We start from the raw sequence: 13592 nt of genomic DNA, 5'->3' as shown, positions 1-13592 counted from the left end.
AACAGTCGTGATTAAAAAAAAGAGCAGCTCACAGAATTAGCCTTTTTAATGGATTTAACATTGCGTCTTCTAGGGGAAAGATCCGTAGTTTTGGAACCCCCTTTTGTGTTTTTCACATGGATAGTCTTGGGATTCTTCACCTGGGACCTCAGAATCTAGCTGGAGTTCACTTTCCTTAAAACAGGATTTTTCCACGCTACCGGCAACAAAAATATTAATAGTGATCTTAATGCACGCACAGTTAACAAATCAAGAAGACAAGACTGCCTCCTTTTTCTGTCTGTTTATTAAGGCTGTGCTGTGTTTAATTTCAATCTTTAAATATAGCAAATTTGCAATAGCTTGCAATTAAGGATATAATTACAGAGAGAGAACTACCTAGTGGCCAAAATGACAGTGTGCTGCTATGTCACCATTACAGTCACTATATGCGGTGAAGGAAAGGTGGCTTGTCAGCTTAGCAGCTCACCCACTTAGCAATCGCTCAGATTTTCAGATACATATTTTCAGATGTAAAAGGTAAAGTTTCTCCTTGTACATATGTGCTAGTCATTCCCGACTCTAGGGGGCAGTGCTCATCTCCGTTTCAAAGCCAAAGAGCCAGCGCTGTCCAAAGACGTCTCCGTGGTCATGTGGCCGGCATGACTCAATGCCAAAGGCGCACAGAACACTGTTACCTTCCCACCAAAGGTGGTCCCTATTTTCCTACTTGCATTTTTTATGTGCTTTGGAACTGCTAGGTTGGCAGAAGCTGGGACAAGTAACGGGAGCTCACCCAGTTATGTGGTGCTAGGGATTCAAACCGCTCAACTGCTGATCTTTTGAGCGACAAGCTCAGTGTGTTAGCCAGTGAGCCACTGCATCCCTTGAACAGTATATAATGAACAATAATATGTACCCTATGGAGCCTGAAACAGTAATATGTACCCTATGGAGCCTGAAAATGGGGAACAGAGAAGGCTAAAAATACGGGGTTTTGTGTGTGTAAATAAGGGAGCAAGGGAATTTTTATAGCCATGGGTGTGGCAGTCGCTTGGGCGAGGGTAGTTTGCATGGCTGTGAAACAGCTGGAGGAGGAACCAGTAAAGCTGGATCTCTTCAATCTTACTGAGATGTCGAGATCAATGATTGAAGATCACTTTTTAACTACTTTGTGGGCATAAACAGCAATGTGGAATCTGCAGAGCCGCTGATGGTGATGATCTTCTGGGCTTTTTCTAGGCATCCAGACTACGATGACGAGAATCCTTATGGAGCCATCCTGCCACAAGTCGTGACTGCTGGAACAGTAACTCGACGTGCTGTGGAGCCCACGTGGCTGACCGCCAGCAATGCCAGGGTAAAAATGTCTTTTCAGATGCTTTGTATTCAAAAGGCTGCACTGCTCCTATTCCGTGTACAGTAGCTGAATAGGAAATGGCACGAAAATAGGAAGTTGCAGGCACGTTTTTATAACGCTAAGATTTTTGAGACCCTTCCAGACTTCTAACAGAAACTTATTTGTGTTTCTGGGATAAGGGTAATTTCTTTCCTCAAGTCCTGAAGTTTGGGTTCAATGCTGATTGTTCTAGCTGCTTTATCCTCCTGAGCCACGGTGGCGTAGTGGTTATAGTGCAGTACTGCAGGCTACTTCTGCTACCTGCCGGCTGCCTGCAATTTGGGCAGTTCAATCCTGACCAGTTTAAGGTTGACTCAGCCTTTTGTCCTTCTGAGATAGGTAAAATGAAGACCCAAATTGTTGGAGGCAAGAGGCTGACTCTGTAAACCGCTTAGAGAGAGCTGTAAAAGCATTGTGAAGCGGTATATAAGTCTAAGTGCTATTGCTATTGCTAAATGGCAGGGTTAGGGCAGGGGTGAAATCCAGCAGGTTCTGACAGGTTCTGGAGAACCAGTAGCAGAAATTTTGAGCAGTTCGGAGAACCGGCAGTGGAAATTTTGAGTAATTCGAGAACCGGCAAATACCGCCCCTGGCTGGCCCCAGAGTGAGGTGGGAATGGAGATTTTGCAATATCCTTCCCCCAGGAGTGGGATGGGAATGGAGATTTTGCAATATCCTTCTCCCAGGAGTGGGATGGGAATGGAGATTTTGCAGTATCTTTCCCCGGCCACGCCCACCAAGCCACACCCACAGAACCGGTAGTAAAAAAAAAATTGGATTTCACCACTGGGTTAGGGTTAGGTTAGGACATATGGAAGAGCAGAATAAATTTGGCTTTTTTACTGCCATACCCGATGTAAGACACAAGCCATCTACGCACATGTAGAACCGATAAAACAGCACGACTGACAGTCCATCTTGGAGAATGCATCTTTCGGTGAGCGAAATGATGGCGGAAAGAAAAGCCTTTCCTTTTAATCCAAGCCTACCCATCGACTGCGGCTTCCTGAAAAGCAAAATCTTTTCCTCCATTTCTTGCAGACTGACCGGGTGGGGAGTGAGCTGAAAGCTATCGTCCAGACTCCTCCGGGTTACCATCTGGTTGGAGCTGATGTTGATTCTCAAGAACTTTGGATTGCAGCCGTTTTGGGAGAAGCCCATTTCGCCGGCATGCATGGTGAGTGTCCTCAACTTACGACCACAATTGAGCCCAAGATTGATGTTGCTAGGTGAGACGTTTGTTCAGTGAGTTTTACCCCGTTTTACGACCTTTCTCGCCACAGTTGTTAAGTGAATTGTCAAGCATCAAATGTAAATCACGTGACTGTTCTGCCCCAGCTACAGACCCCAAAGAACGCAGCACACACAAAGTCTGTACAAACCTTAGTTTACTAAATTAAATCAGTCTATTTCAAATAAGGCTGTTAATTAACTTTCTTAACAAGAATCCAAAGAATAAATAATCGTAATCTTACTATGGTTGGCAGAAAGCCCAGAAGCAATTTGCAGGAACCTGATAAGAGAACTAAGATCAGGACGCGAAGGAGAGTGAACGAAGTTGTTCCCTGCAAATTGCCTCAGTCGTCATCCTTCCTTAAATAGGCTAAGGGAGTGGCCAATTAGCCCCAAGCCTTACTCTCGAGGAGACCTCCTCCTGAGGAGCCACTCCTGCCTTTTGGCAGCTCTGCGCGCCTGTGCATCGAGAAGAGGCTCCTCCTCTTCTTCCTCTTCACTTATGGGAGCTTCTGGAGGTTCTGAAGGCCCTGGCTGAATCCCCACTTCTGGCACCCCATCTTCTCCAGCCTCCTCATTGTCTGACTCGAGTGCCAGCTGCACAGGCTGCTGGTGCAGCACCACACCAGCCTCCTCGCTGTTGGAGTCAGCTACTAGCTGCACAGGCCGCTGACGGGCCACAACACGTGACCATGGGGATGCTGCAACAGTCATAAGTGTGAAAAACGGTCATAAATCAGGTTTTTTCAGTACCTTTGTAATTTCGAACAGTCCCTAAGTGAACTGTTGAAGGTCGAGGACTGCCTGTATACTGAGAAGTTTTCTCCTGGGTATTTGGTAGTCGAAAATATTGTGCTGCAACATAAACATTCTCTGTGTTAACAGCTCTTGATAGATCAATTTTCCGTGCGCTTATTATTTCCTATTTTTAAAGGCCTCTTGAATCGATATCCTCAATTCATTACCTCACAATTGGGACTAGAATTCTGTGCAAAATCTTGTTCTCAACTCCATTTTGCATTCGTGTCAATGGTTCCCCTCCAGATCCCATCTGTTCTTGATTAAAAGTCTGTAGAGATTGTCAGTCATCCAGGTCATGGTTGTCCCAAAGATTGCTTTTTCAGGAGGCAACTAAACTTCCTTGTTTTTTTCTTTTGAAGACATTTCTCTTCTCATCCAAGAAGCTTCTTCAGCTTTGACTGGATGGTGGGGAACGGAAGGATTTATATTCCTTACAGACAGTGTTCTGACCCAGGCTTCCCAAGAGCATGAAACAGACTCCTTGTTCCGACAAAAAAAAACTCTTTTTATTAAGTTACTGTGAATTCTTCTCATTCACATCCAGCAAAGTCTTTCAAGGGAGAATTTACAGTCACAGACCTTATTTGGCTTGGAGAGCTGCCAGGCCGATAGCTTCAAAACTTGGCAAGGCGTCTCCGAGAGTCATGAACCAATTAAGCAAACTAATTGTCTCCTGCAAACTCCACTCCCCTTTCGCTCCTTTTTTATTCCCTCTGGGAGGGGCCATTCATCGTCCACCTGTGGCCTTACTCCCTAGTCGACCCTCGTTCTTTAGCTGTTCCCTTCGTCTGGCAACTCTGCGCATTCGCACACTGGGAACAGGCTCCAGCTATTCTTCTGCCCCACTGATGTCTGACTCCGAAGGCAGCTGATAACTGGCATACGGCCCTGGCCCTTTCTCTGCTTCCGATGAAGAGCCCTCATCAGAGCTTTCCCCAGACTCCAGGACTGTCCCTTGTTCCTCCCCAATCTCCTCACTGTCCGAATCTGTTTCCAGCTCTGCTGGGCGCTGGTGGACCAAGACAGCTGGTCATTTTGCAGACAGATGGTCATAGACATGTATTTATTTATTTATTTATTTATTTATTTATTTATTTATTTATTCATTCATTCATTCATTCATTCATTCATTCATTGGGCTTGTATGCCGCCCTCTCTCCAAAGGACTCAGGGCGGCTCACAACAATAAATACAAAATTCAATTATAAAATATAACAAATATAAGAACCCGTTAAAAGCCCATTTAAAACCCCTTCAGTCCAATCCGGCCAGGCCAAATAACCATGTTTTAAGAACACGGCGGAAGGAGTGAAGGTCAGGAGCCACCCGGAGCTCCAGGGGGAGCTGATTCCACAGAGTAGGCACACCCACAGAGAAGGCCTGCTCCCTGGGAGTCACCAGTCGACACTCTCTGGCCGACGGGACCCCAAGGAGGCTCTCCCTGTGAGAACGCACCGGGCGATGGGGAGCTGTCGCTGGCCGCAGATGGTCCGCCAGGTATCCTGGGCCTAAGCCATGTAGGGCTTTATAGGTAATTACCAGCACCTTGAATCTCACCCAGAGGGCAACCGGTAGCCAATGCAGGTCCCGCAGGAGGGTGTAACATGAGAGTGTCGGGACACTCCCATCACTACCTGCGGGGCCGCATTCTGCACCAGCTGAAGCCTCCGAATGCCCTTCAAGGGCAGCCCCTTGAATAGCTATACAATTTGGGATGAACACCCTTGGAATGGTGTGGGAGTATGAGCGGATTTCCAGAAAAAAACTGCAGACTACAGGAACCATTTGTACTACTCAGGTGACTCTGAGGACACAGATAAACCTCCAAGTTTCTCAACGACCCTCTAAAAGGATGCAAATGACCAGCTGTCTGCAAGGAATATAAATCCTTCCATTCCCCCACCATCCAGTCAGAGCTGAATCAGAAGCTTCTTGGATGAGGAGCGAAATGTCTGTTCTTGGTTCTTAAGCCATTTTGAGATGATCTTTTCCTTCCTGGCCCTCTTTTTCCACCCCTTTGAAGGCTGCACCGCTTTTGGCTGGATGACACTTCAGGGGAAGAAAAGCAGTGGCACAGATCTGCACAGCAAGACTGCCTCCACCGTGGGCATCAGCCGAGAGCATGCCAAGGTGTTCAACTATGGGCGCATCTATGGGGCAGGACAGGCGTTCGCTGAGCGTCTCCTCATGCAGTTCAACCACCGCCTGACAGAACAGGAAGCCGGCGAGAAGGCCCGGCAAATGTACGCCGTAACGAAGGGAATCCGACGGTAAGGTGGCCTTGGCAAAGAGGGATTTCTCTTTTATTGAATGATTTGGTTGGTTGATTGGAATTGATTTAGAGGCTGTCCCAATCCATGCAGCTCTGCATGTAATAATACAAGCGGAATAGGATAGGGAAAGAGAAGGGAATAGAAGGGAAAGGGAAGGGAAGGGAAGGGAAGGGAAGGGAAGGGAAGGGAAGGGAAGGGAAGGGAAGGGAAGGGAAGGGAAGGGAAGGGAAGGGAAGGGAATAATAGGAATAGGAATAGAAATAGAAATAGATTTTTTTTTTTTGGTTTGATTTATATGCTGCCCTTCTCTAGAGACTCAGGGCAGCTTACAATGTGTTAAGCAATAGCCTTCATACTTTTGTATATTTTATACAAACTCAGCTTATTGCCCCCACAATCTGGGTCCTCATTTCACCTACCTTAGAAAAGATGGAAGGCTGAGTCAACCTTGAGCCTGGTGAGATTTGAACTTGCAGTAATTGCAGACAGCTGATGTTAATAACAGTGCTTTATAGGCTAGTGATGGCTAACCTCTTTGCCGTCGCGTGCCAAAAGCGGAGGGAGCTTGGGGGGTCACGCGTGCATGTGCCCACACCCATAATTCAATGCACCCCACACACCCCGCACATGCCCCCCCCCCGCGGTCCCCCTGCTTTTGGCACGTGATGGCACGGTGAGCCCTGTAGGCCTGTTTTTCACCCTCCCCAGGCTCCAGAGGCTTTCTAGGAGCCTGGGAAGAGTGAAAACGGCCTTCCCCACCCCCCTGGAGGCCATCCGGAGGCCAGAAACAGCCCGTTTCCTGACTTCCGGTGGGCCCGGAAGGCCCGAAAATTAGCTGGCCGGTGTGCGCTGGAGCTGAGCTAGAGCATCGCTCGTGTACCCACCAATATGGCTCCATGTGCCACCTGTGGCACGCGTGCCATAGGTTCGCCATCATGGGAATAGGAACCCAAGACCTAAGGACAGAGGCAGGTTTTAAGGGCCTGCTTAAACAGGTTCAGAGTGAGGCTTGTAAATTTTGGCAGCTTTTAGATGTCTGTGGAGATTCTCAGTCATCGAGGTCATGGTTTTGTCCCAAAAGTTATATTTTTTCAAGAGGCAACTGGACTTTCTGGTGTTTTCTTTGAAGGCGTTTCGCTTCTCACCCAAGAAGCTTCTTCAGCTCAGACTGACTGACTGAAATCAGCTCAGAGCTGAAGAAGCTTCTGGGATGAGAAGCGAAACATCTTCGAAGAAACACCAGAAAGTCCAGTTGCCTCTTGAAAAAAAAGCACCTTTGGCACAGCTTTCAGATGGCGTCTCCCATCCTTGACTTTCCTCCTTTTTTTCTTATAGTTGCCACCTGTCTGAGGATGGGGAATGGCTGGTGAATCAACTGGGCCTCACAGTAGAAAGAGCAGAAGATGGCTCCATACCCATGCAAGACATGTGGCGGTTACAAAGAGAAGCAAAGAAACGGTAAGAAACAACGGAGGCCAAGCTTTACTGTTATTTTTCCTTGAAAATATTAGACTTGTGCAAAAAAAAAACCAATCCCGGGCTGTTGGCACTAAAATGAAGTCACGTTCTATGTCCAAATCTTTCAAACTCCACCCTGCAAACTTCTGCCAGGAATTGCATGCTTTGCTAAATTCTTCGGCATTCAGAATTCTGTGTGTGTTGCCCCCAAATGTCTGGTAATTGCAACCAGATGCTCTAATGCCGTGATGGCGAACCTATGGCACACATGACAGAGGTGGCACCCAGATCCCTCTCTGCTGGCACGTGTGCCATTGCCCAAAGTCAGATCTCCGTGGCGTTTTCTTTCGTGAGCTGCTGTTTCCCTGCAAACGACGAAACAGAAGCTCACGAAAGAAAAAGATGTTACCTCTTGCAGGGCTGTCGGTGTTGGGTTGTCCCGCTTCCTGCTGCCCAGTTGGTCTTTGGGTCTCTGCTGCACATGCATGCATGCCAGTGCATGCGCACATGCGTGCATGTCCGCATATGCACCTTTCCGTTTGGGCATGCATGCACATGCAGTTTGGGCACTCGGTGTCTAAAAGGTTCGCCATCTCTGCTCTAGTGATTCCTGAAACATCAATGAGTCATCCTTAAGTTGCCTTTTCACCCGTAAAGGTCCGGAAACTAAAAAAAAAAAGAACTTTAATTATTTTAAATGGAAGCTGAAGTGCTACAAAGCTAAAATCTGGGTCTTGTATTATTGCAGTATCAGTTTGTTATTCTTTTGGTGACCGGAAGAGCATCCGGCCATTAAAACACTCGGCTAGCTCCATTCAATTGCCCAGACTCCACCCCACAAGGGATTATAGGGTTATTAAAAGACGACGACGATGATGATGGTCATCAGTTTGTTATTCTTTGGTATGTGCGTGTGTGTCCTGCTGCAGTGTGAGTCTTCCTTCTTGCTGTTCAATGATTGCAACCCAAAACTGCAGGGTCAGATTTTCTCTTGATCTCCCAAGTTCAGCATTGACGTGCTTCCAGGGGTGAAATGCTACCGGTTCAGGCCGGTTCACCCGAACCGGTAGTAAAAAAATGTAAAAAAAAAAGTTCCGACAATTAGCTGAGCTATGCACCATTTATTTATTTTTTTACTTTTGAAACATTTTTTTATTACCTGTTCTCAGGAACCGGTAGTTAAAAATGTTTTACAAAGTAAAAAAAAAAAGTTCCGACGATCATGCATCACTCAGCTGATCGTCGGAACTTTTTTTTTTACTTTTTAAGCATTTTTTTTACTACCAGTTCGGGTGAATAGGTAGTAAAAAAATGCTTTAAAAAAGTAAAAAAAGGTTCCGAATCACGGCTGTGATTGTCAGAACATTTTTTTTTTACTTTTTTAAAGCATTTTTTCCTACCTATTCGCCCGAACCAGTAGTAAAAAAATGCTTTTAAAAAGTTTTTTTAAAAGTTCCCAAGATCGTGCACCACAACTGATCCACCCCCCCCCCCCCCCCGTTCTACTTACCTTCCGAAGCCTCCTTTTGGTGTGTATTGCACATGTGCGCGCAGCACACATTTGGTGTGAACTGTGCATGCGTGCAGTCCGTGCTTGGTGCACAGCGTGAATGCGTGGCCAGCAAACTGGTAACAAACCGGTTCAGATTTCACCACTGTGTGCTTCATATTCTAGGTCTCGTAGGAAGAAGTGGGACATGGTACGCCAGCGTGTGTGGGCCAGTGGCACAGAGTCTGAAATGTTCAACAAACTGGAAAGCATCGCCATGTCGGACGCACCCAGCACCCCAGTGCTGGGCTGCCGAATTTCTAGAGCGTTGGAGCCAGCAGCTGTTGGGAACGAGGTGAGATAGAGATCCCTCTGTTCTAATTACAGGTAGTCTTCAACTTACGACCACAGTTAAACCCAAACTTTATGTTGCTAAGTGAGAAATTTGTCAGGGGAGTTTTTTGCCCCATTTTACGACTTTTCTTGCCACTTTTGTTAAGCGAATCCCTACGGCGGTTAAATGAGCAACACGGTTGTTAAGTGAATTTGGCTTCCCCATGGACTTGGCATGTCAGAAGGCCATAAAGGGAGAATCATGTGATCCCGGGAGACCACAACAGTCATAAATGCGGGTCAGTTGTCAAGCATCTGATGTAAATCATGTGACCCTAAGGATGCCGAAATGGTCCTAAGTGTGAAAAATGGTCATAACTCAAGTTTTTCAGTACCATTGTAACTTCGGTCACTAAGTGACCTGTTGTAAGTCAAAGACTATCTGTAGTTGATTTTTTTGTTTAATTTGAGGAGCCGTGGTGGCGCAATGGTTAGGTTGCTGTACTGCAGGCTACTTCTGCCGACTGCCTGCAATTTGGCAGTTCGAATCTCACCAGGCTCAAGATTGACTCAGCCTTCCATCCTTCCGAGGTCGGTAAAATGAGGACTCAGATTGTTGGGGGCCATGGGCTGACTCTGTAAATCACTTAGAGAGGGCTGTAAAGCACTATGAAGTGGTATATAAGTCTAAGTGCTAAGCGCTATTGCTATTGCAAGCTAACTCTGCCTACCGCCAGCAGTTCAATCCTGACCAGCTCAAGGTTGACTCAGCCTTCCATCCTTCCGAGGTTGATAAAATGATAAAATGATAGATTGTTGGGGGCAAGAGGCTGACTCTGTAAACCGCTTAGAGAGGGCTGTTAATGCACTGTGAAGCAGAATATAAGTCTAAGTGCTATTGCTAAAAGTAGCGACACAGTTGTAACTGGAGGTGTTATCCTAACTATCTTTGGTCTTGATTTAGACCCGTCTGCAATTTCACATAGACATCAAAGCTGCAAAGGGATGGATGGGTAAACGTAGGCTGCAGACAGGCTGATGCGCTGACCTACAAAATTTCAACTACGCAATTATCAGGAATTATCACGATCCAGATTGAAAAAGTATTAACAGTATTTGCTGATTTATTTATTTTTTCCCCTTCTAGTTTGTGACCAGCAGAATCAATTGGGTGGTTCAGAGTTCAGCTGTGGATTATCTGCATCTGATGCTCGTATCTATGAAATGGCTCTTTGATGTATTTGACATCGATGGACGTTTTTGCATCAGCATCCACGATGAAGTGCGTTACTTGGTCAAGAGCGAGGACCGCTATCGGGCAGCTCTTGCCCTGCAGATCACAAACCTCCTCACGCGGTAAGCACCGGTCTTGTCCTTTGGCAAACTCATACTATTTGATATAACCAATTACCCCGCCCCCCCCCCCCCCCGTTCCCCCCCCCAAACTAAGTAAAATTGCTTTTGTGGCTGATTAAAATGTGGTTTTGGTTAGTTGATTTTTTTTTTCTCTCTCTCTGTAAAGGAAAATTCCCAGAGGCGTATGATGGAAATAGTGAAGGGTGTGTTGTGGTGTGCCTTTGAAGCAATTTATTTTCTAACTGATCAGAGGATATACTCCAAAGGAAGAAGGGTATTCCCACTTCTAAATGCAGCATTCCCTTTTTTTAGGTGTATGTTCGCCTATAAACTCGGTCTTCAGGATCTACCTCAGTCGGTGGCCTTTTTCAGCGCCGTAGATATTGATCATTGTTTAAGGAAAGAGGCGACAATGGATTGTGTCACCCCATCCAACCCAGGAGGACTGGAACAAAACTACAACATCCCCCAAGGTATGTATTAGAATAGAATAACAGAGTTGGAAGGGACCTTGGAGGTCTTCTAGTCCAACCCCCTGCCCAGGCAGGAAACCCTACACCACTTCAGACAAATGGTTATCCAATCTCTTCTTAAAAACTTCCAGTGTTGGAGCATTCACAACTTCTGGAGGCAAGTTGTTCCACTGATTAATTGTTCTAACTGTTAGGAAATTCCTCCTTAGTTCTAAGTTGCTTCTCTCCTTGATTAGTTTCCACCCATTCCTTCTTGTCCTACCCTCAGATGCTTTGGAGAATAGCTTGACTCCCTCTTCTTTGTGGCAGCCCCTGAGATATTGGAAGACTACTATCATATCTCCCCTAATCCTTCTTTTCATCAGACTAGACATACCCAGTTCCTGCAACCGTTCTTCATGTTTTAGCCTCCAGTCCCCTAATCATCTTTATTGCTCTTCTCTGCACTCTTTCTAGAGTCTCCAGATCTTTTTTACATCATGGCGACCAAAACTGGATGCAAGTGTGGCCTACCAAGGCATTATAAACACTTCACGTGATTTTGATTCTATCCCTGTTTATGCAGCCTAGAACTGTGTTGGCTTTTTTTGGCAGCTGCAGTTTACTGCTTTTCAAATTCACACTTGACAAGAATTCTACCTTTCAGTTGCTGGATAATCCTATATAATGAGATTGTAAGGAAGCCTTTCTCAGTCTGGAAATCAGCTTTGTGCAAGGTTTCTGTCATCCTCAGGACCAGTTTGGCTGTTAGACTTTGCCCAGGAGTAAAGGAGAAACCCAAAATGCATGCATGAATTCTCGTGTTTCCTGCAACAGGGAGAGAAAGTATTAACTAAAGATAGTATCTTCCCTCACATTCTGTGACTTAATAGGGCACTCTTATGCATGGCTATGTAGAAATGTTGTTGTTAGTTGCAAAGTCGTGTCCAACCAATCGTGACCCCATGGACAACTTTCCTCCAGACCTTCCTGTCCTCTACCATTCCCCGGAGACCATTTAAGCTCACGCCAACTGCTTCAGTGACTCCATCCAGCCACCTTGTTCTCTGTCATTCCCTTCTTCTTTTGCCCTCAATTGTTCCCAGCATTAGGCTCTTCTCCAGGGAGTCCTTCCTTCTCATTAGGTGGCCAAAGTATTTGAGTTTCATCTTCAGGATCTGGCCTTCTAAAGAGCAGTCAGGGTTGATCTCCTCTAGGACTGACCGGTTTGATCGCCTTGCAGTTCAAGGGACTCGCAGGAGTCTTCTCCAGCACCATCGTTCAAAGGCCTCAATGCTTTGGCGCTCAATTCTTTGACGCAAAAGTTGCTGTGAAACTCAAGATTAAGAAAACTAAGATCATGGCATCCAGCCCTCTCAATTCCTGGCAAATAGATGGAGGAGAAATGGAGGTAGTGCAGATTTTATTTTCCTGGGCTCCAAGATCACTGCAGATGGGGGCTGCAGCCAAGAAATTAAAAGATGCTTGCTCCTGGGGAGGAACACAATGGCAAATCTAGACAGCATACTAAAAAGCAGAGACATCACGCTGCCAACAAAAGTGCGTATAGTCAAGATGATGGTTTTCCCAGTTGCAATGTATGGCTGTGAAAGTTGGAGCATAAGGAAGGCTGAGCGCCAAAGAATTGAGGTCTTTGAACTATGTAGAAATGAGAGGCATTTAAATTCAAGGAGCCTGAATATCCGGGTAGCAGAATATAAACATTTTATTTTATTTTTCCACAGAAAGATACTTTTTAAGAAGTGAAGCATCCTATTCCTATGGAAAGAATGCAAATATCAGAGCTGTCTGAAATTGCTTTTCCAAGTTAATGTGCATTTTTAAAAGTATAGTTGTTTATTTTCAGAAACACGGTTAACAATTGCTGTGCTAAATGTGACAGCTTAAGAAACCAAACGCAACATTATGCATTTTATTGAATTGTTAAAAGGACTACTTTGCCAAAGTAAAGTAAGAAAGTTCAATTAGGCCCCAACTTTGGCATATTGTCTAAATATATTCATAGCATCTGTCGTTTCTGACCAAAATAAGGAGAGCTTGAATTAAATGTTTTAATCTGCTTGTTCTTTCTTGCCTTAAATAAACCCGTCTGGCCCAAGATGCATTTAGGAGCAAAAATCTTTAAAGATTCCAGCACATGAATCTTTAAAAGTTAAATTTGAACTTTGGAGCATTTTTAATTTGCACAGAAATGATTCTTTGAAACTTCCGTTGTTGTTAATTTCTTACAGGCGAAACTCTGGATATATACAAACTTATTAAAATAACAAAAGGTTCCTTGGAAAAAGGAAAATGAAATTTGATTTTAGAAGCTAACTGGGCACACTTCCTCCCAGCGGGATCCTCCAAGAAGGAACCTCTTGGTCGTGGTCATCTGCTTTGTCTTCTCACTCTAAGTCAAAAAGAGAACAGGCAAGTCTCTGGCTCCCAAGGCCAAAGTGGTGGATTAGAAATCAAAAGGAAAAGTTGCAAATTTAATGTGGTTTACGGGAGCAGGCCATGGACATGTCACCAGCAGGTTGCCGATACTGCAAGCATTGAAGATTCTATGTGCAAAGGATATGGTGAAGAAACACTTTTCCAATATAATGTAGATTACTTGAGAAAGATGGCCTCCTTGTGGATGTTAAAATGGTGCAAAGCCAGCAATTTGAGAAGAAACGGGGCCGCTCTCATTTCTTTCGCCTTTTTTTCTTGGGTTCTCTGCTGGTGTTTGACTGGGCAGATGCAATGCTCTGGAAGAAATAAAAACAGCACATCAGAAAACCCACAAACAGTAACCAGTGAACGACTGAAAT

The 13592-nt window shown here is 45.3% G+C and overlaps 2 protein-coding genes across 3 annotated transcripts in view; one reads left to right on the top strand and one right to left on the bottom strand.

Annotated features, from left to right (window-relative positions):
* Window positions 1-13195, top strand: part of POLG (DNA polymerase gamma, catalytic subunit) — a 33324-nt gene extending 20129 nt beyond the window's left edge. Inside the window, exons 15-22 of the mRNA XM_070953830.1 lie at window positions 1222-1339; window positions 2420-2555; window positions 5436-5682; window positions 7021-7143; window positions 8819-8987; window positions 10113-10321; window positions 10634-10794; window positions 13026-13195. Of these exons, the coding sequence (XP_070809931.1) occupies window positions 1222-1339; window positions 2420-2555; window positions 5436-5682; window positions 7021-7143; window positions 8819-8987; window positions 10113-10321; window positions 10634-10794; window positions 13026-13090 (1228 nt within the window). The 3' untranslated portion in view covers window positions 13091-13195. The remainder of the gene's footprint in view (window positions 1-1221; window positions 1340-2419; window positions 2556-5435; window positions 5683-7020; window positions 7144-8818; window positions 8988-10112; window positions 10322-10633; window positions 10795-13025) is intronic.
* A 117-nt stretch (window positions 13196-13312) lies between these two features.
* Window positions 13313-13592, bottom strand: part of FANCI (FA complementation group I) — a 33043-nt gene continuing 32763 nt past the window's right edge. For both annotated transcript variants that reach the window (XM_070953831.1, XM_070953832.1), the window contains exon 37: window positions 13313-13529. In XM_070953831.1, the coding sequence (XP_070809932.1) occupies window positions 13467-13529 (63 nt within the window). In that variant the 3' untranslated portion in view covers window positions 13313-13466. The remainder of the gene's footprint in view (window positions 13530-13592) is intronic.

Source organism: Pituophis catenifer, unplaced genomic scaffold (assembly GCF_029215685.1).
Source record: "Pituophis catenifer annectens isolate HBS135680 unplaced genomic scaffold, rPitCat1.0.hap2 SCAF_14, whole genome shotgun sequence".
Taxonomy (NCBI): Eukaryota; Metazoa; Chordata; class Lepidosauria; order Squamata; family Colubridae; genus Pituophis; species Pituophis catenifer.
The sequence above is the reverse complement of the archived record's forward strand: the minus strand, read 5'-3'. Positions and strand labels throughout refer to the sequence as shown.